Genomic DNA, 22902 nt, shown 5'->3' with positions numbered 1-22902 from the left:
CTAAAGTAAAATTATTTTTAAGCCACAGGCAACAGAATCTGAAAGTTACTTGAATTCAAAGGAAGAAAAATCAATACATTTCTAACTCACTGAATATTCAACACTATCTACACTGGCCAATACAGTGGCCACTAGCCACACGTGGCCTCTGAGTACCTGAAATTTGGCCAAGGTGACACAGGAAATGAATTTTAAACTTTGTTTAGTTTTAATGTAAAAACTGAACTATGGTAAAATATTCTGCTATTATTCACAATATCACTCTTCTGGCAGGATGACATTAACCACTGCATGACCTCAGATATTTCTGTGGTCCTGTGGCACGTGTGTCAGGCGCATGTGTTGTTCCCAGTAGTTGACAAAACACATCACTGCTCTACTCTGGGACAATAGATTGATTCAGTTGAAGTGACTTTATCCCCCATGTATTGATGAAGCATCATAATGTGTTTATTATGCGGACAGCATGAGTTACAACAAAAACTATGCAAATCTTAATTGGCAACTAACATGAAATATAACTACGTATCTAGCAAAAAAACAAGTATGGAAAAATTTTTTAATTTAAAACAAAGGCATACTACAGACGCCAAATATTTTTTTTGTAAAGTTAAGGTGATAGTTTTATTCCCTTTGAGTTTCTATATTATCTGCATCTCCATCGCTAGAATTCCATCCGCTCTCAATTGACTTCATGAGCACTGCCTCCAGCACATTCCTGGTGTACCACTGACATTCATTTAGCATGGCTTTGTTAGAGGAAGAAATTTCTTCTCTCAGTTTTTGATTCTCATTAAAAAATTTTTTTTAATGTTTATTTAATTTTGAGAGACAGAGCACAAGCAGGGGAGGGGCAGAGAGAGAGAGGGAGACACAGAATCCGAAGCGGGTTCCAGGCTCTGAGCTGTCAGCACAGAGCCCAATGTGGGGCTTGAACCCAGGAACCATGAGATCATGACCTGAGCCGAAGTCAGACGCTTAACTGAGTGACTGAGCCACCCTAGGCACCCCTTGATTCTAATTTTCTAAATCAAAGACTGATGCAGACTTAAGTGGGGATGCCAAAGCCAGAACTGTGACCAGAATAGTAAAGAAAAAGAAAAAAAAAAAAAAAAAAGGAATGGGCAGAAGGTGTGACAGAAATTTCACAATAAGTGGCAACTGCAACTTGCTATAGCAGAGTTACAAAGGAGACATTTTCAGAAAATACATAATGTAAACGAATTTCATAAGCAGGTTCCAGTCAATCATAAAAATACAGGGGAGGCAGAGAACCCAAAAAACAGACTTTTAACTGTAGGGTACACACTGGTGGTTACCAGAGGGCAGGTGGGTGGGGAATGCACTTGTGATGAGCACCAGGGGTTGTCATAAAGGTTGAATTACTAAATTCTAATCTGAAACTAATATTACACAGTATGTTAACTAACTGAAATTTAAATGAAAACTTAAAAAAATAATCAGTGAAATCTGTGGCTGAAATCAGAATTAAATACCTAACAAAAATTTTTAACATATTTTTAACAGGCTCTGAAGTTGTAACTTTGGTCAGGTTATAAAATGGCACGGATTCTTGCACAAAAAAGAAAACCATCTCTATCTATCTATCTAGCTAGCTAGCTAGCTATTTATCTATCTATCTATTTACATTTTAGAGAAAGAGAGTGTGTGAACAGAGGAAAGGGACAGAGGGAGAAAGATGGTTGAATGCTCAACCAACTGAGCCACCCAGGTGCCCCAAGAAAACCATTTTAGATAGAAATACAGTTAGAGGAAATATTCTGAGGAAAAGAGTAAAACAGATATTTACAAAAAGTGAACAATGTTTATTTAGCTAAGTCATGAACAACATGTATTAGAAAGTACAAAACCTTTCTAATAATATCAAAGACTGATTCAAAAATTGAAAAATCTTAAATATTTTCCTTTAGTTTTAGTTGTCTTCTCTAACATGAGATAATGCCCAATTAATACGTTGGGTATGTTCTGCTTCTAATAACTTTTTATAAGTTTATTTATGTATTTAATTTGAGAGAGAGCAAGAGAAAGAGCTCACACACACGCACAAGTGAGGGACTGGCAGAGAGACGGAGGGAGGGAGGGAGGGAGGGGAGGGGGGGAGGGAAGGGGGGAGAGAGAGAGAGAGAGAGAGAGGGCTTTGCTCTGTCAGTTCAGAGCCCAACGTAGGGCTCAAACTCAGGTTATGAGCCGAAATCAAGAATCAGACACCTAAATGACGGAGCCATCCAGACGCCCCTCAAAAAATTTCAAATACATGACAAAATATCAAATTGCAGCCTTAAAACTATCAACCTTGGGGTGTAGATATTTTTTAACCTTTTACATCTGTCAAAGAAGAATCTCACCTACACGTGAAAATTTCTACTGTGACACTACTTCAGCTAGGTTGGATTGAAAGCTGATTTAATGGGATATTAATAGACTGTAGACTGAGGTTTCTTTAGTGTTTCATTGTACTGTATGTTACATATTGGAAACACCTCGGTGTTCTGAAGCCCACTCTATGAAAACTATCATGGATACAGTTGTTGAAATGTTTTAGTATATACTTGCAAATGCTACAATGATTCCCCAGAATGGAACTGTTGAAAGAAACAGAAGACAATAGATTTAATGATACTGTGTTCTTTGCCAGTGTTCACTGACTGAAGAGAAAGGAGTTCTACAAAGATTCACTATATTGTCAACTCCAGCTCAGAGTCTCTTGAAATAAAAGAAAATGCTTCCCAAATCAATAATTAGTTCGTTCAATAAGCAAAGATAAAAAATGGCAGTGTGATTTACATTTTCTCATCGATATCCACACTGCATGTGATCAAGCTAAAGTTCCAAAGAAGGGAAAAGAAGATCTTATTTATGACCTAGCCAGACAGGTGCAAAAATCTATGTTCCAATTTCATACCACAAGCCAACAATAATGATTTTACATATTTTTATAACATGACTCAGTTGGTTAAGCAACTGACTCTGGATTTCAGCTCAGGTCATGATCTCACAGTTCATAAAATTAAGCTCCATTCCACATACTGAGCTGATGGCATGGAGCCTGCTTGGGATTCTCTCTGCCCCTCCCCAACTTGTCTTGGGCACATGCATGCACTTTCTCTCTCTCTCTCAAAATAAATACACATTAAAAAAAAAAAAAAAAAAAAAAGCATGCATGATTCAGGGCGCCTGGGTGGCTCAGTCGGTTAAGCATCTGACTTCAGCCCAGGTCATGATCTCACGGTTCGTGGGTTGGTGGGTTGGAGCCCCGCGTCAGGCTCCGTGCTGACAGCTCAGAGCGTGGAGCCTGTCTTCAGATTCTGTGTCTCCCTCTCTCTCTGACCCTACCCTGCTCATGCTGTCTCTATCTCTCTCTCAAAAATAAATAAAGCATTAAAAGTTTTTTTTAAAAAAGCATGACTCAATATGGAGATTTAAATGGAAATAGATAGCATTATGTAAATTGGCTAAAAAAACTAAAGAAAAGTTTGAAGAATGCTTTGTTGACATTACTAAATTTAGAGGAGTTTCTTTTCAATTTACTCAATTTTATTCAATTTATTTAGTATCTCTTTTGAATTCAATATTAATAATACTGTGTTAACACAAGAGGTGGCGAATTTACTTAACTTGGACATAGTTTTGAAGTCAAGTCAGTTCTAAAAATATGAACCAGCTTTGCCAATGTATGTGTAACTATGAAAGGAAAATGATTTTTCATTGAGTTACTGAAAACCTTTACATGGGAACAACTTGAGTACATAAATCAACATTTCAACCATAAATTTTCATGATATCTAAATACAGAGCAAGGGTTTTAGATGAAAATTTAGTATCTGGATTAAGATGTTTCAAAAAATGTAAACTGTATGCCAGATTTTGAGAACTTGGAATGAAAACAAAATCTGTAAAATATCTCATTAATTAAAAAAAATATCTCATTAATTGTTTTTATATTAATAACATGTAAAATGGATTATTTTGGATTTTCCTGGTTAAATAAAATATTATTAAAGTAAAACATATTGCAGCTATTTCTTTGTGTTTATTTTAATGCGGCTCCTAAGACATTTAAAATTACACATGCAGGGGCGCCTGGGTGGCTTAGTCGGTTGAGCGTCCGACTTTCGCTTAGGTCATGATCTCATGGTTCGTGGGTTCGAGCCCCACGTCGGGCTCTGTGCTGACTGCCAGCTCAGAGCCTCGAGCCTGTTTCAGTCTGTGACTCCCTCTCTCTCTGACCCTCCCCTGCTCACGCTCTCTCTCTAGAAATAAATAAAAAAAAACCTTAAAAAAAAATTTAAAAAAATAAATAAATAAAATAAAATTACACATGCAGCCAGCGTTCAGTTTCTGCTGGACACCATCCTTTGCAATCATCCCATTTCCTTATAAGCCTATTCAGAAGGAAACCACAAATGAAGGCTCATTTACATATATGTACGGGATAAAGTCTCGCAAGAGCAAAAGAAAGCCTCCAACCTAGGTCAGAGGAAAAGCCAGTCAGGGCTCTGAGACTATAGCCACAGGGCCTGATGAATTTCTCAAACTCCCTGAAGTAGCAGGAGGAAGGCACTTGCTGTCAAAGGGCCAGGGGAGAACACTATGGAGACTCTAGGAAGCCCTGTGAGGGATGCCCAGTCGCATCGCCCATAGGTCCGTTCGTACAGACTAGACCTGTCTTGGCTCAACACTAAGGGCCATGGCACCGGGCAACCAGCTGTCCTCTGTGAGCTGCCATTCTGCTCTACAGTAAAATGAGGAAATTACATTTTTCACTCTTTGGAGCTCTTTGAAGCCAGACAAAATTATGGAGAGACAAAATGACAAAGGGAACCGTCATTCCTGGAACTACTACAATCCTTTGCCAGCCGCCTAAGAGAATGACAGAAGCTTATGAGGACAATGACAAGCCCCAGCTGCATAAACCATGTCACCGTTTACAAGGTGCCATCACAAACCATGTCACATGTCACGGAGGGGCAAAGAACGAGCATGATCATCACCATCCACAGTGGTAGATGGGTTACTGGGATTCACAGTGGTGGTGTCCAGGGTCACAAAGATCTAGACACCTACTCAGACCCGATCAGGACTCCAGCCATGTAGTCACTTCGTTTTAACTGCTAACTATGCAAATATGTAGAATGTTACACATTTTTTTTTTTACACCATCCTCTGTTCATACTTCTAAAAGCTAAATTCTACCTTTAGCTTCAGATTTAAAAGGTAATAGTAGGAAAAAGATGGAATAAACCTTTAAATTTTTTTCTATATAAAAAATCTGGATAAATAATCATGTCCCACTTCCAGTCTTAGTTCTGGTGAAACAATCTTTTGTGTTCTAAATATGTAAATACGTAACAAGACTTCAGCAAGCCTCACTCACCTTTCAGGGTCGCTGGTGAATCATGAAAACCCATCCCAGAGAGAAGTGGATACATAAGTTACTGGGGCCAGTGAGTGTGGACAAAAAGGGGAAAATAATGCCATGAACACTCAACTCAGTAAACAGATAGGGACCAGAGAGAAATGTGAGTGGGGAAAAGAGCATTTGCATTGAGTTGTATCTTCATGTCTTCCTCCCTAAATGATTTGTTGAGCTACACACGCATGTTCACTAGTCTTCATGGAAAGAATACTGGGACCTATTACAACCCTGATTTGGGGGACACTACCCAGTTTTTCCCTACTGAAATGAAACAATAATAGCAGTCACAACCATAATAATAGTCATAAGAGCTTTTACTTATGTAGTGGGAACCACGAGACAGACATTATTCAAAGCTAGTACATAAATTAACTCAATTAACTCTTACAACAACCCTGAGGTAGTTACTATAATTATCCTCATTTTATTTACAGAAGGAAAAAAAATCAAGGCACAGAGTCAAACAGTTATTGTTTACCACTGTGCCATACACTCTACGTATCACCTTATCTAATCCTCACAGCCACCTTGAGGTAGATTCAGAGGCCTGGAAGGATGAGGAAATATGCCCAAGCTAATAAGAGGGAGACCTGGGATTAAAACCCAAGCTGTGGATCCTCCACCTCCATCACTTCGCTGTATAATACTGCTCCCCTCTACCTTGTAGTATTGTTCTTATGACACAGAGCCGGAACCCCACTGCTGAGAGGTGCGCAGTATAGCAGATACTGTTATTCCCTGCCTGGGTATCTTTCTGAGGAGACCCCTGGCTGCTGTGAGGTGGCTGCCAAGAGCTTATGCATGCCTCTTCTCCAGAGTCTAGCCCTTGCCCAGAAATGCAGGCGAAGCTACATTCTCCACATCCCCTAAGAGGCAGTGGCTGACTGATTAACTTAGAGGACAGAAGCCAGGTTCTCTAGTCTCAATTCTGAGGTACCATTTATTCCTGAGCTCCATGGAGCCGGGTTGAGGAGAGACTTCAGCTGAAACCATACCTTTGCTTGGCTTCCTCCCCTGCTGTCTGGCCTCCCCCTTGCTTCTGGAGGAGTTTCTCCTGAGAGCCTTCACCTCCCCTCCCCCCACCCCCGCCTTTAATCACCCACATAAGAAATCTGGCCTCCCATTCTGCTTCTAGGGAGCCTCACCTAAGAGACAGACAGACCTTATTAAGCACAAAGAGCAAAGTTTTAGGCTGTAATCAAAGTAGCATAGAGGATGCTCTGGAATTAATATTGTTGGCTTTTGAGATGAAAGTATTTTTGTCCAGAAAAAAAAAAAATCCCACATTTTTGCTAAAAGGCTTCAGGATGAAGGCTAAAAACGTTTATGTAATAGACTGAAAATGAATCTTAAACACTTACTTCACTAAAGAAGCTTTGCGACACAGCTTGTCAGCCCCCCTGTAGTAATTCACCAACTGCATCAGCCCAGGCTCGTGACCTATAAAGGAAAAAGGAGGCTCAGAAGGGAAAGAGGACAGGTGGGAAATGACAATGTCAGCACCAGCATGCAGGAGAGAGAACAGCTGTGTCATGCCCGGCTTTTCATGCTCCCATTTCAGGCCTGGTTGGTGGAAACGGAATAATTCCAGTGCCCTGCACCTGCCCCTTCCACAGCATGGAACCAGAAACCCTCCCCTCCTCCCCCACGTGGGTATTAAAGATGCCGATATCCCAGGGCTGCCAAAGACCACTACTGCCTTTGTTTTTTCTTCTTAGGGTGGAAGGGTATTTTCTATTTCATCTTTCTTTGATCCCCACCACACCCCACTCTTGGCTTAACACATAGGGACTTAGTAATCTCTACACAGTAGGACTTTTTTTAAAATTTTTAAAACATTTATTTATTTTTGAGAAGAGAGAGAGAGACAGAGCAATGAGCTGAAGAGGGGCAGAGAGAGAGGAGACACAGAATCCAAAGCAGGCTCCAGGCTCTGAGCTTTCAGCACAGAGCCTGATGTGGGGGCGGAACTCATGAACTGAACCGTAAGATCATGACCTGAGCTGAAGTCAGGTGCTTCTCTGAGCCACCCAGGCGTCACAAGCACAGTAGGACTTTAACAGTCACGTGCTGGCACTCCTAGCCTTGCTTTCTACAGCCATTAAAGAAGGCACTAGAACTATGATATCGCTGTCTTCAAGCATGTCTAACTCTATGAGCTTCTGGGAGAGCCACAAGAGGTGAAGGAAGGCAGTGGAGAAGCCATGTCCCTAAAATCAGAAGCCCTGAAGGCTTTCTGTGTATCCTCCACAGAGAAACTCATTTTCAATGAATCCTACTGCATGTCCCCTCCTCTACAAAACAGAGCAGAAAGGATACAAACAAACACAAAAGCCTCAATATTTGTTTAAAGTCTTAACAAAAATGCATTAAATTTCCAGTAACAAAAGTAAAAGTAAAACCAAACAAAGGGAGTTTGAGTAGAAGATGCCAGAGGTAAGAAGGATACATCTGAGAACAGCATATAATTAAATAAAAAAATATTGAGGCACTAACTAGCTCTCACTCTCCCTGGGGCAGATGAACCTAGCCTACCTTCCCATCCCCATGGCAAGGGCATTCCTGAGACTTTATCTGGTTCCATCCGCCATTTCCTTGGGTCTCACACAATGCACTGAAGCAAAAACTAAATATCTCCAACAGTGAAGACATAGAACCATTTTGGTTGTGGGATGTTGTTTTCTTTCCCATAAAAACCAAATGTTTTCTTATCACCTGCTGACTTTGTGGTGCCTGTTTAGGATTTGGACCCTGTACATTTCTGGCCTTCCCCCCTCATCCTGAGCACCAGAGCAATGCAAAACCACCCCTGCGTCAGCCCCAACAGAGACCTTTTTGCCTGTTTTTAATATTAGGATTCCCTCTAAGCTTCACAGCCAGGCACTGCCCAGTCTATAGAGGAAGGTAAGTCAGTCAGGCAGGGATGCGGACAGAGCAAGAAGGAAATCTATGTTCTCAACTATAGGTAGTTCTTCTTTCAGGGAAGGTATTCTCTTTGCCAAGGGCTTCCTGGAGAGGCAGTTTAACAAAAAGTAATCTCCAGGCACATTCTCTGTATTCCAAGATTGCTGGGGGCTGGAATCAGTCCCTCCATGGAGTCCTCGTCATAGAGCCTAAATTTATATAACAATAAAAAGTTGTCCATTCTAAAGAAAAAAATTCGATATGGTTATGCTACAACACCCTTCATTCCTGAAATGAATACGACTGTACACGCCCCCCACCCAAAGGCTCTATGGAAGCTCACCGGGAGCCAGTCCGTTCCAAAGGGCCAATTTTCAGTCTGCTCATTCAGCCTCTCCGTCCCCTGGCCACACCTCTTTCTAAAAACTATGTTCTCTGCTGGACACAGAACACCACTCTCTCTGGGTCGTCCTCTAAGGCAGAGATCACTTTTCCTCATTATCGATTCTCCCCTTCGTCTTTGGCAATTCTGTTTGGTCCCCGCCCCGGGAGAATTTTGGCAAGGAGCAGAGGCTGCATCCCCAGGATGACTGCGCAGGGAGGAGAAGCACGAGACCGTTCAGGTCAATAGGGTGTGAGTAGAAGTGATCTGCACAACTTCTGGATTACGTCATCTAGAAAGGAGCTGCTGGTCTTCTCCTTTCCCCTGCCCCTCCGTACAGGCGAGGATGTGGATATGGATGTAGACACGATGCCAAACCGGCATCAACCATGTGAGTGAGGGTAACTCCCTCGGGATGAGTGGGACGCACGGTGAAGCCAGTGTCAAGCAAAATCTGCATTCAACACACAACTAGGAAAACACATTCCTTGGGGAACCCAAGGAAAGGTCTAAATCAGACACCCTTCCTTCCGCCCTGGCCCGGGTTTGGCTCACTTCTGACGCTCCTGCTTTGGGAATCCAGAGATCTTTTCCAAACCCCCAGCTTATCTGAGCCTTCGGGTAGCTGAATCCGCAGGGTTTTCAACAGACCCAAGGATCTCCCCCGCGCCAACACCAGTCAGGGTTGAATTCTCAGCGCAGAAAATTCGCAAGAGGTCTCCAGCCGGAGGTCTGGCGCCGGCTCCGCCGGGCCCTGCCGCGCCCCAGCTCTGCCCCGCCGCCCCGCGCGATTTAGGGGCGCTGGGCCGGGGCAGTGGGGGAGCGCGCGGCCGACGCCCCCCCAGGCTGCAGGGGCCGGCCATTGTCCACAGGCAGCTGCGGCCCCGAATCCGATTTCGGGGACGAGAAGGCATGCAAAGCGGTGGGTGTACCTTTATGGATCCATTTTTTTCTCTGCCCGGAGAACGACGCAGGGGAAGATATATGACCTTAAGACAAAAGCGCTGCTGCTAACGGGCCGTGGGAGGAGCAGGAGGGCGGGGACGGGGAAGCGCTCACCCAGTCTCCCGAAGGGCAGCCGGTTCCTCTCGCCCAGCATCAGGTTGAACCTGGGGTTGTCTCGCCTGAGCCTCTTCCAGTGGCCGGTGGCGAGCAGCAGCCGCGAGACCTCGGCGTAGACGCTGCTGTTCTCGTCGCGCACCACGAAAGTGTACATGGCGAAAGGTCGTGCGCCCGGGCCGCCTGGGCCGCCGCCGCAGGGACCAGCCGGCCGAGGTGGCGGCACAGCGCGGAACCCGCCCGGGCGCACGCCGCGTCCCGGCCCCCGCCGCCGCCGGCTCCCCGCGCCTCTAGGATCCCGGCGGCGCTGCGCCCGGGCACCCGCGCGTCAGCCCGGAGGCCGCGCCCACCTCCCGGCGCGGCCCCGCCCCCGCCCCGTGATGCCGCGCGGCCGCCCCCGCCCCGGCCGGGAGGGGCCTGTGCGCCCTGGCGCCGCAGCGGGGCTCGGGCCCTGGTGGGGTCCGCCCAGGGGCTGGCGGGGGCGAGCGCCGCTCTGGCGCAGCGTGGTGAGACCTGAGACTGGGCACAGGCTCCTGAGCCCCGGGTCCCAGCCAGGGGGCGGTGCCAGCGGAGGATCCCTTGCTGCACGCCCCGTTGCGGCTCTTCCACCCTTCTGTTCCGAAGGGGCGCTTTCTGGGTAAAAATGAAAAGTTCCAAGACATAATCCCAAGTCCGCGGAATGTAAATGAACCAGGCAGTTCTAAAATGTATACGGAAATGCAAAGGTCAGAGAATAACAAGCAGTCTTGAAGAAGAAAGTTGGAAGACTTAACAATACCAGATGACAAGACCTATAAAGGTTATAGTATTTAAGTACAAAGCTATAGTAATTAAGAAGGTATGGTTTGGGCACAAGGGAGACAAACAGACCAAAGGTAAGCTAGCTGTCTATCGATTGATAAGATATAGTCACTTGGTTCGTAACAAAGGTAACATTGCAGTTCAATGGGAAAAGGGACGGACTTTTCAATAAATGAAGCTGGGTCAATGGATATACATTTGGAAAACAAAATTAAAAAATTTTTTTAATGGTTTACTTATTTCTGAGAGAGAGAGAGAAACAGTGTGAGCAGAGGAGGGTCAGAAAGAGGGGGAGATACAGAATCTGAAATAGGCTCCAGACTCTGAGGTAGCTGTCAGCACAGAGCCCGACAGGCGGCTCGAACCCACAACCCGTGAGATCATGACCTGAGCCGAAGTCAGCTGCTTAACGACTGAGCCACCCAGGCGCCTGGAAAATAAAATTAATCTTAACCTCTGCTACACACAAAAACAGTTGCAGATTCATTGTGATCTGATGATCTAAGTGTGAAAGTAAGGCAAGAAAGTTTTTAAAAGGAAACGAGAGAAAAATCTAAAAAAAGAGAAAATCTTATACTAGGTAAAGATCTTAAAGAGGACATAAAAATCTCTAGGAATAAAGAAAAAAGCTGATGAATTGGCAACCTTAAAAATTAGAACTTTTATTTATCCAAAGACACCATCCAGAAAATCAGAAGGGAAGCTACAGGACAGGATATGATGTCTGGTCTGTGTGTGTGTGTGTGTGTGTGTGTGTGTGTGTGTGTGTACATACATGTCTGATAGAGGACCCATATTTAGGATACACGAGGAATTACAAATTAATAATTTAAAAACTGGCAAGTCAATTAAAAGAACTGAGCTGGCTATTTTAAGGGACAATCCAATAGGTAAACTCTCAGCAAAAGAGAAGATTTGTAGAAGTGTCCTACAAAGACAAAGTGTCCTAAATAAAGAATATGTTGGGCTAAAAAGCAAGGCCACATCTAAAGTTGTAGGGCAAGAGTACAAATGGAAGCCATATGTCTACATGTCTACCATATGTCTAAATATTTTAAAGCTAAAACCATGCCAATAAGCTGCTAGATAAAATGTCTATCTTCCTACCTTACAAATATATATTGATAAGGATGACCTGGAAGGCCAAGACTTTTAGAATTCTCAGATTCATAGAATTTCAATGCCGAAGTAGAAAATCCTGAAGAGATGGCCCTGGCCTCTGCCCATGGCCTACCCTGTCTCTTACCTTCCTTGACTCCATTTTGCACCATGAAGAACAATGCACATATGCATGGGGACACTACAACCAGGAAATTCAGGCTCCACCCACTCACCTAGCACCTCCCACTCACAGCTACATTTTGGCCACTGCTCAGGCCTAGGGGTGCACACAGCAGCAATGCCATTGACTCATGGGAGAAAAGACCCAGGGGAGAAGCCAGTGCAGGCTCAGGATAAGAGCTGGGCAATTTGGACAGTGAATTCCAGTTCTCAGGTACCTACCATATTCTGGAAAGTGGGAAGGTAACAGTCTTCAGGTAGCCTTATTCCCTTGACCTCACAAATGTCTTATCCATAGGGAGGGACGTGGCTAGCCAGACTTGGAGCCTCTAAATCAAGGACCTTTCTTAGAAGGGCCTAAGAGTCATACTGCTAAGAAACGAGCTTCAAAATCCTCAACTACACTCTCCCCTCTCTCTTCTCTTTGTGCCCTATACTTGGACACCAAATGACTCCAAATTGCTTTTCACTCATCATCTCTAACATTACACTCACTTCGTGCTTTGGGTACTACACCTGTCTTCTAGCTGCTCTTCTTGCTTTGGCCCCTTTCCCTGTCCAATCTTCCCTGAACATCATTACCAAATTAACCTTTATAAAACATGACATTTCATCACATCTCTCCATATATCACAGACTGCAAAGGCTCATTGAAGACAGCACCCTCAATTTCCAGCACCCTTTTATTAAGTCTTCCCATTGTATCTTTCTTGCCACATTACCACACTGCTTCAACCAAAGACTTTGAAGTACCCCGATCATCATCAACATAAATGAAAGTGTGTTAGATGGAGTTTTAATGTTGAGTGTGTGTTTTTTTTTAAATATTTTTATTTATTTCTAGGAGAGAGAGAAAGAGACAGTGTGAGCAGGGGAGGGTCAGAGAGAGAGGGAGATACAGACTCTGAAATAGGCTCCAGGCTCTGAGCTGGCAGTCAGCACAGAGCCCGACGCGGGGCTCGAAACCACGAACCGCGAGATCATGACCTAAGCGAAAGTCGGACGCTTAGCCGCTTGACCGATTAAGCCACCCAGGCGCCCCTGTTGAGTGTGTATTAACCCTTCCAAAACTGATGAACCATTGTACCAGGTGGCTCATAAAGTCTCTATTAATCAAGACCTTTAACTAGCCAGCATTTTCTGTCTCACAGTTGTGCTGAATAAAAAAAGACTATTTCTTTAGACTGAGGTCTTGGTTGCTCTTTAGGACGTTGGAGGTGAGACCGCCTCCCTTTTCAATGGAGCCTTTCAACACCCCTCCCTGAAGAGGAATGCCACTCATACCCTTCTGGACTAGAAAACCTGCCTTTAACAAATCTCTGTTCCAGGCAGTGTTCAAGGCACAGGGGACACAAGACAAAGTCTCTGGCCTCACAGAGCTCTGTCCCTGGGGAAGCTTACCTTTTTTTGGATGCTAGCTAGAGGAATTTAGAGGAGCAAATATTCCTACAGTTGCTGGAATTCTGAGTTGGGGTGACAGTTGTGGGGACAGGAATACCTTGTAGAAACACTCACATCTCATCATGTAGGAGGAAGCTGCTTATGTCCATGTGGCACCTGAGTCACTTTCTCCTCCATTTCCTGTTCTTCCCAGATGAATGCATAGCTCCCACACGGAGAGAAAGGAAAATAGGAAAAATAGAAAAATAACTCAGTGAATTGCATTCAAAGGACATTGCAAAACCTAGAGTTACAGGGTGTCAGTGACTGTGAGGTGATGCCCATGCCTTCTATCCTGAAGCCTCTGCTGGAGCCCATCCTCTCTTTTTGCGTGGGTCATGTTGCTACAGCATGACGTGTACTCAGAGTTTGTACATAGGGTAACAGGCCTATGGATAACCAACTTAATTAAATAAAAACAAACTCAATCAAATAAAAATATTAATAAATTTAAGATAATTTCCCCCCTCCCATAAAACTGTAATTAATGGTGCTAAGGAGACAGGAATACAAGAGGCATTTGAGAGAGGGGAGATGCATCAGGCAAAGTTTCTTAGAAGAAATCAGTTTTGAAACAGATCTACAATGAAAGGAAACTGAATCCCATCTGTATTGACCAGAGAAAAGGCCAAAGGCTACATCTTCTTCTACTCGGTTTATCACTAAAGCTCATGTGACCTTGGGTATCAGTAAGGATACATCAACAATCAACATCAAGGGTTTGCTAGTTCATTCCCTCACCTACATAACTCCTGAGGCTGCCGCTTATGAAATTCTCTTCCCTCAGGTTTTCCTGGGAGGATGCTTTCCTTCTCATGCCAAGCCTCACCAAGCCTCCTCTGTGGTTCATCAGCCTGCAGTGCTCCTCACGGTGAATCCTACCCATCTCTGGGCTGTGTTGCTTGGTGACCTCCCAAAGCTGGAAAGACCACGTAAGTGCCCCCTGATGGCTCTCCTGAAAGGGAAAGGCTACCTCTTCGTAGAGCTCCCAGTGCTAGAGTAGAGCAAAGGGGTGACTCTTCTATTGTCTTCTCAGTGATCCTACTGAAATTCTTATTTCAGCTCCAAGCCTCTACTCCAAAAACCAGGCCCCTGCTCCTCCAGGCAGATCAGCTGTCAGTCTGTCTGGAATACTGGTTGCATGCAGTCCAGCTGAAACAGCCTTGAGTAGATCCATCTTGGGTAGATTCCTAAGAAACAAATTGCTGTGTCAAATGGTAAGTTTATGTTTAACTTTTTAAGACACTGCCAAACTGTTTCCAAAGTGGACCTACCATTTTACATTCCCACCAGCAATGTGCAAGGATCTCAGTTTCTCTGCATCCTTGACAACACTTGGTACCATCTTTTTTTTTTTTAATTATAACCAATCAGCTGTCTATGTAGTGGTATTATGGCTCTATTTGCATTTCTCTGATGATTATGTTGTTGTTGGGCATCTTTTTACTTGCCTTTTATGTACTTTCTTTGGTAAAAAGTGTATTGAATCTTTTAATTTAAGTCTATTCAGTCTTATGTCTACTTTTAATTGGGTTGGGTTCTTATTATTGACTTGTAAGAATTCTTTTTTTTTCCCCCAAAACAAAAGGTCTCACATATGTATCATTGAGCCAACCTACTGGTACAGAAGCATGTAAGAGAGAAAAATCATTTCCCCAATAAAACATATCTATTTTTCAAGTAGTAGTGATGTTTACAGAGTGATAGGATCTGAGCACGCAACCTTCGTGCAGCATAAATATGTTTGCCGCCTCATATGCGATCCCTTATAGACCTAGCTTGGTTCTTCTCCAGTGCCGCCTCTTGGAATTGTACCTGATTTTATTGCCAGTTTTCATCTGAATCCACTGAAGAATGGGACGATTCTGCTTTTGTTTCTCAGCCAGGAATCACTCCATCCTGAACGTCTTGTGAGAAGATATGGCAAAAAAACAGTCAACCACACACACCACAATGACTGAGAAAAGGAGAGAGGAGTAAGAATTCTTTTTTTTTTTTTTAATGTTTGTTTATTTATTTTGAGGGGGAGGGGAAGTGCAGGAAGAGAGGGAATCACAAGAAGGTTCCATGCCGTCAGCACAGAGCCCTACATGGGGTGTGAACCCATGCACAAACCGTGAGATCATGACCTGAGCTGAAATCAGAAGAGTTGGACATTTAACCAACCAACCCACCCAGTCACCTCAAGAATTCTTTTATCAGATATGATTGGTAAATATTTCTCCCAGTCTGTGGTTTATCTTTTCATTTTTAATGATGTCTTTTGTAGTACAAAAGTTTTAAATTCCCATGAATTCTAGTTTACTAATTTTTTCTTTTTATGGATTTTAAAGCTATACATTTCCCACTAACTACTGCTTTAGCTGCATTCAATACATTTTGATCTGTTGTGCTTTCATGTTACTTCAATTCAAACAGTTTTCTAAATTCCCTTGTGATTTCTTTTTTGATCTATAGGCCATTTATTAGTGTGTTGTTCAATTTTTAAATTTTCAAGAATTTCCCCCAGTTTTTGTTGTTGTAGATTTCTAATTTAAGTCTATTGTGGTCAGAGAATATATTTTCCATAATTCTAATCTTTTTTATTTGCAGAGATTTTACAGCATAGCATGTGGACTATCCTGGAAATGTTCCACATGTGCTTGAAAAGTATGTGTTTTCTCCAGTCATTGTGTGGAGTGCTCTATATATGCTAATTAGAGTGCCTTGATCGATAGTACTATTCAAGTTTTGGTAGTTCTTTTGTTTTGTTTTGTTTTGTTTTGTTTTTGTTTTTGGGGGGTTTGTTTTGTTAGTTTTCTTACTATTGTTCCATTATTTATTTAAAATAGGGTTTTGAAATCTACAACTATAAATGTATATTTCTCCTCTTAATTCTCTCAATCTTAGTTTCATATATTTTGGAGCTCTATTGTACGATGCATTTACACTTATAGTTGTTATAGTTTATGATATATTGACCCTTTTTTTATCATTAATGCAATGTTCTTATTTGTCTCTAACAGTATTTATTACCTTAAAGACTATTTATCTTATAACAGAGGCATTTGTATTCATTTTTTTTTTATGTTTATTTTTGAGAGTGAGAGAGAGAGAACGAGCGTGAGAGCACGAGTTGGGGGAGGGGCAAAGAGAGACGGAGACACAGAATCTGAAGCAGGCTCCAGGCTCTGAGCTGTCAGCACAGAGTCCAATGTGGGGCCCACCCATGAGATCATGACCTGAGCCAAAATCTGGCGCTTAACTGGCTGAGCCACTCAGGTGCCCTGTATTCATTTGTTTTGTTTTGTTTTTTTGAGAGAGAGAGAGGGTGTAAGTGAGCGAGGGGCAGAGAGCGGGGGAGAGAGTGAGGGAATCCCACAAGGGGCAGAGAGGGAGAGAGAAAGAAGCGGGGTTCATCCAAAGCAGGGCTCGAGCTGACCCAATGCAGGGCTCAAACTAATGAACCATGAGACAATGACCTAAGCTGAAGTCTGATGCTTAACCAACTGAGCCACCCAAGCACCCCTCATTTTTTTTTTAGGGCTGCTAACAACCTGGGTAGCTTAAAACAACAGAAATTGATTCCATACAGTTCTGAGACTACAAAATCTGAAATTAAGGTGTCATCAGAGCCATGCTTTCTCTCAAGGCTCTAGGGAAGAATCCTTCTCTGTTCTTCCTAGCATCTGGTGGTTGTCAGTAATCTCTGGTGTTCCTGGCTGATAGATACATCACTCCAACCTCTGCCTCCATCATTGCATGGCATTTCTGTCTCTCTGTCCAAATTTCGTACTTCTTAAAAGAACATCAGTCATTGAATTAGGACCTACTCTAATCTAGTATGACCTTATCTTAACTTGATTACATCTTTCAAAGACATTATTACTAAATAAAGTTGCTTTCACAGGTTCTGAGTAGACATGAAATTTGGAAGGACACTGTTCAACCCCATGAAGCATTCTCGCTCTCTTTTGGTTCCTGTTTGTAAGGAACTTTATGTTCCTATCACTTTATGTTCTACTTGTTTGTTTGTGTTTTTTTTTAAATGTTTTATTTATTTCTAGGAGAGAGAGAGAGACAGTGCGAACAGGGGAGGGTCAGAGAGAGAGGGAGTCACAGACTCTGAAACAGGCTCCAGGCTCTGAGCTGTCAGTCAGCACAGAGCCCGACTCGGGGCTCAAACCCACGAACCGCGAGATCATGACCTAAGCGAAAGTCGGACGCTTAACCTACTAAGCCACCCAGGCACCCCTACTTGTTTGTGTTTTGAATCAAGGTTGTATCTCTTGTAGATAGAATTGGGTCTTGCTTTTTTATGCAGTCTGTCAATCTCCATGTTTTGATTAGGGGTTTAGAGAATTCAAATTTAATATAAATATTGATTTGGTTATACATTTTTCATTTAGCTGTTTCTTTTTTATTTTCTCCATTTTCATTGCCTTCTTTTATGTTAGATAATGTTTTCATTATTATTATTATTATTATTTTTTTTTTTTAGTAGACTCCATGCCCAACATGGGACATGCACTCATGGCTCTGAGATCAAGAATCGCACGCTCTACTGACTGAGCCAGCCAGGTGCCCTTAATATGCAATTTTAATTCATTGTTGGTTACTTTTAGTATTTTTGTAAAAAGATTTTGTTAAGGGGCGCCTGGATGGCTTAGTTGGTTGAGCGTCCGACTTTTGCTTAGGTCATGATCTCGCGCTTCATGGGTTCGAGCCNGATGAAATGTCTTTTTAAATCATTTATGTATTTTTAAATTAATGGATCTTATTTTTCAGAGTTTTGCAAAGTTTACAAAAACTTGATCAGAAAATATGGAGGGTTCCCTTGGGGCGCCTGGGTGGCTTAGACGGTTAAGCCTCCGACTTTCGCTTAGGTCATGATCTCGCGGTTCGTGGGTTCGAGCCCCGCGTCGGGCTCTGTGCGGACTGCCAGCTCAGAGCCTGGAGCCTGTTTCAGTCTGTGACTCCCTCTCTCTCTGACCCTCCCCTGCTCACGCTGTCTCTCTCTCTCTCTCCTAGAAATAAATAAAACATAAAAAAAAAAAGATTTTGTTAAAAGTAATCTCTGCACCCAATGTGGAGCTTGAACCTATGACCTCAAGATCAAGAGTCACATGCTTGATTGACTGAGAGAGCCAGGCACCCCTACTTTTGGTATTTTTTAAAGGTATTTTCTTGGCATTTGATTTTGGGATTATAATATGCATCTAAAAAAGAACCTTTGCTGTAGCTCAAAACTAATTTAATTCCGGTAAAATAATGAAAATTTGCTTTAATGTAGTTCTATTCTCTGTTCCCTCCTTCATGCTTTTATTCTTGTAAATCCAACAATATAGTGTTATAATTGTTATTTTACATAATCTTATATTTTTAAATCTGTTAAGAGAAAAGAGAAAAATGTGTGTATGGTTTTGATAATTACTTACGTAAGTAACTGTCTAGAAATTCTTCACTGCTTTCTGTTGATTTGAATTACCGTCCAGTGCCATTCCCCTATAGGCTGAAGGGTAGTATGTCTTGTAATAGACTCTCCCGCCTCTGGGAAGTCACTTTCACTGACAAAGATCCTGGATGTCTTCATCCATTTCTCCACACTGAGTGAGCCCCTTTCTTTTTTTTTCTTTTTTTAAAATTTATTTATTTTTAAATTTACATATAAGGTAGTTAGCATAGAGTGCAACAATGATTTCAGGAGTAGATTCCTTAATGCCCCTTACCCATTTAGCCCATCCCCCCTCCCACAATCCCTCCAGCAACCCTGTGTTTGTTCTCCATATTAAGAGTCTCTTAGGTTTTACCCCCCCTCCCTGTTTTTATATTATTTTTGCTTCCCTTCCCTTATGTTCATCTGTTTTGTATCTTAAAGTCCTCATATGAGTGAAGTCATATGATATTTGTCTTTCTGTGACTGATTAATTTCACTTAGCATAATACCCTCCAGTTCCTTCCACGTAGTTGCAAACGGCAAAAATTCATTCTTTTTGACTGCTGAGTATTTGATTGCTGAGAAATATTCGTGTGTGTGTATGTGTGCGTATGTGTATATATATGTATATGCATATATATATACACACATATATACATATATATATACACACATATATACATACGTGTATACTCACACCACATCTTCATTCATCCATCGATGGACATTTGGGCTCTTTCCATACTTTGGCTATTGTTAATAGTGCTGCTATAAACATTGGGGCACATGTGTCCCTTCGAAACAGCATATCAGCATCCCTTGGATAAATACCCGTAGTGCATTTGCTGGGTTGTTGGATAGTTATATTTTGAATTTTTTGAGGAATCTCCATACTGTTCTTCAGAGTGGCTGCACCAGTCTGCATTCCCACCAGCAGTGCAAAAGAGATCCTCTTTCTCCACATCCTTGCCAACATCCGTTGTTGCCTGAGTTGTTAATGTTAGTCATTCTGACACGTGTTTGGTGGCATCTCATTGTGGTTTTGATTTGTATTTCCCTGATGATGAGTGATGCTGAGCATTTTTTCATATGTCGATTGGCCATCTGGATGTCTTCTTTGGAGAAGTGTCTATTTATGTCTTTTGCCCATTTCTTCACTGGATTATTTATTTATTTATTGGGTGTTGAATTTGATAAATTCTCTATAGATTTGGATACTAAGCCTTTTTCTGATATGTCATTTGCAAATATCTTCTCCCATTCCATCAGTTGCTTTTAGGTTTTGCTGATTGTTTCCTTCTCTGTGCAGAAGCTTTTTATTTTAATGAGGTCCCAATAGTTCATTTTTGCTTTTGTTTCCCTTGCTGCCGGAGACATGTTGAGTAAGAAGTTGCTGCAGCCAAGATCAAAGAGGTTTTTGCCTCTTTCTCCTTGAGGATTTTGATGGTTTCCTGTCTTACCTTTAGTTTTTTCATACATTTTGAGTTTATTTTGTGTATGGTATAAGCAAGTGGTCCAGGTTCATTCTTCTGCATGTCGCTCTCCAGTTTTCCCCGTATCATTTGGTGAAGAGACTGTCTTTATTTATTTATTTATTATTTATTTTATTTTTTATTTTTAAAACTTTTTTAAAGTGTGTTTACTATTTTATTTATTTTTGAGACAGAGAGAAAGAGCATGAGAAGGGGAGGGACAGAGAGACAGGGAGATACAGAATCCAAAGCAGGCTCCAGGGTCTCAGCTGTCAGCACAGAGCCCAAAGTGGGGCTCGAACCCACGAACATGAGATCATGACCCGAGCCACAGTCGGAGGCTTAACCGACTGAGCCACCCAGGTGCCCCAGTACCATACTGTCTTGATGATTACAGTTTTATAATACGTCTTGAAGTCTGGGATTATAATGCTTCCAGCTTTGGTTTTCTTTTTCAAGATTGCTTTGGCTATTTGGGGTCTTTTCTGGTTCCATACAAGTTTTAGGATGGTTTGTTCTAGCTCTGTGAAGAATGATGGTGTTATTTTGATAGGTATTGTATTCAATATGTAGATTGCTTTGGGTAGTATTGACATTTTAACAATATTTGTTCTTCCTATTCAGGAGCATGGAATATTTTCCCATTTTTTTGTGTCTTCTTCAATTTCTTTTATAAGCTTTCTATAATTTTCAGTCTATAGATTTTTCACCTCTTTGGTTAGATTTATTCCTGGGCATTTTATGGTTTGTAGTGTAATTGTAAATGGGATCGATTCCTTGATTTCTCTTTCTGTTGCTTCATTATTGGTATATAAAAATGCAATAGACTTCTGTGCATTGATTTTATATCCTGAGACTTTGTTGAATTCACGGATCAGTTCTAGCAGTTTTTTGGTGGAATCTTTTGGGTTTTCTATATAGAGTATGATGTCATCTACAAAGAATGAAAGTTTGACCTCCTCCTGGCTGACTTGGATGCCTTTTATTTCTTTGTGTTGTCTGATTGCTGAAGCTAAGACGTCCAATATTGTGTTGAATAACAGTGGCAAGAGTGGGCATCCCTGTCTTGTTCCTGACCTTAGGGAGAAAGCTCTCAGTTTTTACTCATTGAGGATGATACTAGCATTGGGTCTTTCTTATATGACTGTTATGATTTCGAGGTATAATCCTTCTATCCCTACTTTCTTGAGTTTTTTTTTTTTTTTTTTTATCAAGAAAGGATGCTGTATTTTGTCAAATGCTTTCTCTGCATCTATTGAGAGGGTCATTTTGTTCTTGTCCTTTCTTTTATTGATGTGATCTATCACATTGATTGTTTTGAGGATATTGAACCAGCCCTACATCCCAAGTATAAATCCCACTTGGTCATGGTGAATAATTTTTTAAATGTATTGTTGGATCTGGTTGGCTAATATCTTGTTTGAGGAGGTTTGCATCCATGTTCATCAGGGAAAATGGTCTGTAGTTCTCCTTTTTACTGCATCTTTGTCTGGTTTTGGAATCAAAATAAGGCTGGCTTCATAGAAAGAGTTTGGAAGTTTTCCTCCCATTTCTATTATTTGAAACAGCTCAAGAGACTAGCTGTTAACTCTTCTTTAGTTTGGTAGAATGCCCCAGGAAAACCGTCTGACCCTGGTCTCTTGATTTTTAGGAGATTTTTGATTACTAATTCAATTTCTTTACTGGTTATGGGCCTGTTCAGATTTTCTTCCTGTTTCAGTTTTGGTAGTTTCTATGTTTCTAGGAATTTGTCCATTTCTTTCAGATTGGCCATTTTATTGGTGTATAATTGCTCATGATATTCTCTTATTATTGTTTGTATTTCTGCTGTGTTGGTTGTGATCTCTTCTTTTTCATTCTTGTATTTTATTTATTTGGGTCCTTTCCTTTTTCTTTTTGATCAAACTGCCTAGGGGTTTATCAGTTTTGTTAATTTTTTTCAAAGAACTAGCTTCAGGTTTCATTGATCTGTTCTACTGGGTTTTTTTTGCTTTCAATAGCATTGATTTCTGCTCCAATCTTTATTATTTCCTGTCTTCTGCTGGTTTTGGGTTTTATTTGCTATTCTTTTTCCAGCATTTTAAGGTATAAGGTTAGGTTGTGTATGAGACCTCTCTTCTTTAGGAAGACCTGGATTGCTACATACTTCTCCCTTATGACCGCCTTTGCTGCATCCCAGAGGTTTTGGGCTGTGGTGTTATTATTTTCATTGGCTTCCGTGTACTTTTTAATTTCCTCTTTAACTTCTTGGTTAGCTCATTCATTCTTTAGTAGGTGGGTGAGCCCCTTTCAATGGCAATAGAGAAGCTACTGGTCCTCATGGACCTCCCTCCCTTGTAGAACCCCAAGTTGATGGCATAGGTGGAATCAGCCCCAGACTAGAATGCCACAGAGCTCCACGAAGTCCAACAAGTACTTAAGCATAAACACTCCTCGGATTGTTGTATGCCTTTGGTCAATTTCCAGAGTGCTGAAATGGTTGTTTTGGGGCAATTTCTTCCATATTTCCAGTGGCTTCTAGGGAAGAGGATTTGACAATATCTTCACCTAAACATTACCAGAAGTTCTGCCTCAATCACTATCCTTCCCAACACTTTTGTAATTAATTCCTTGAACCAAATTCCCTCCATTTTAAATACCTAGAGTGGTTTCTGTTTTTCTGACAGACACAACTCAGACACCGTCATCTTTAGGAACTTACTGAAAGTCC

At 41.9% G+C, this 22902-nt stretch overlaps 1 protein-coding gene and 1 pseudogene across 1 annotated transcript in view; both read right to left on the bottom strand.

Moving 5' to 3' along the window:
• Window positions 1-10119, bottom strand: part of TTL (tubulin tyrosine ligase) — a 37148-nt gene extending 27029 nt beyond the window's left edge. Inside the window, exons 1-2 of the mRNA XM_039231761.1 lie at window positions 9783-10119; window positions 6799-6877 (exon numbers count right to left, since the gene is read on the bottom strand). Coding sequence (XP_039087692.1) covers window positions 6799-6877; window positions 9783-9939 — 236 coding nt within the window. The 5' untranslated portion in view covers window positions 9940-10119. The remainder of the gene's footprint in view (window positions 1-6798; window positions 6878-9782) is intronic.
• A 4951-nt stretch (window positions 10120-15070) lies between these two features.
• On the bottom strand, window positions 15071-18784 carry LOC120231542 (annotated as a pseudogene).
• Window positions 18785-22902: the final 4118 nt, after the last annotated feature.

The sequence above is a fragment of the Hyaena hyaena genome, unplaced genomic scaffold, assembly GCF_003009895.1.
Source record: "Hyaena hyaena isolate Hyena2069 unplaced genomic scaffold, ASM300989v1 scaffold_57, whole genome shotgun sequence".
Classification (NCBI taxonomy): domain Eukaryota; kingdom Metazoa; phylum Chordata; class Mammalia; order Carnivora; family Hyaenidae; genus Hyaena; species Hyaena hyaena.
Note: the sequence above shows the minus strand (reverse complement) of the source record. Positions and strands in the feature narration are given on the sequence as shown.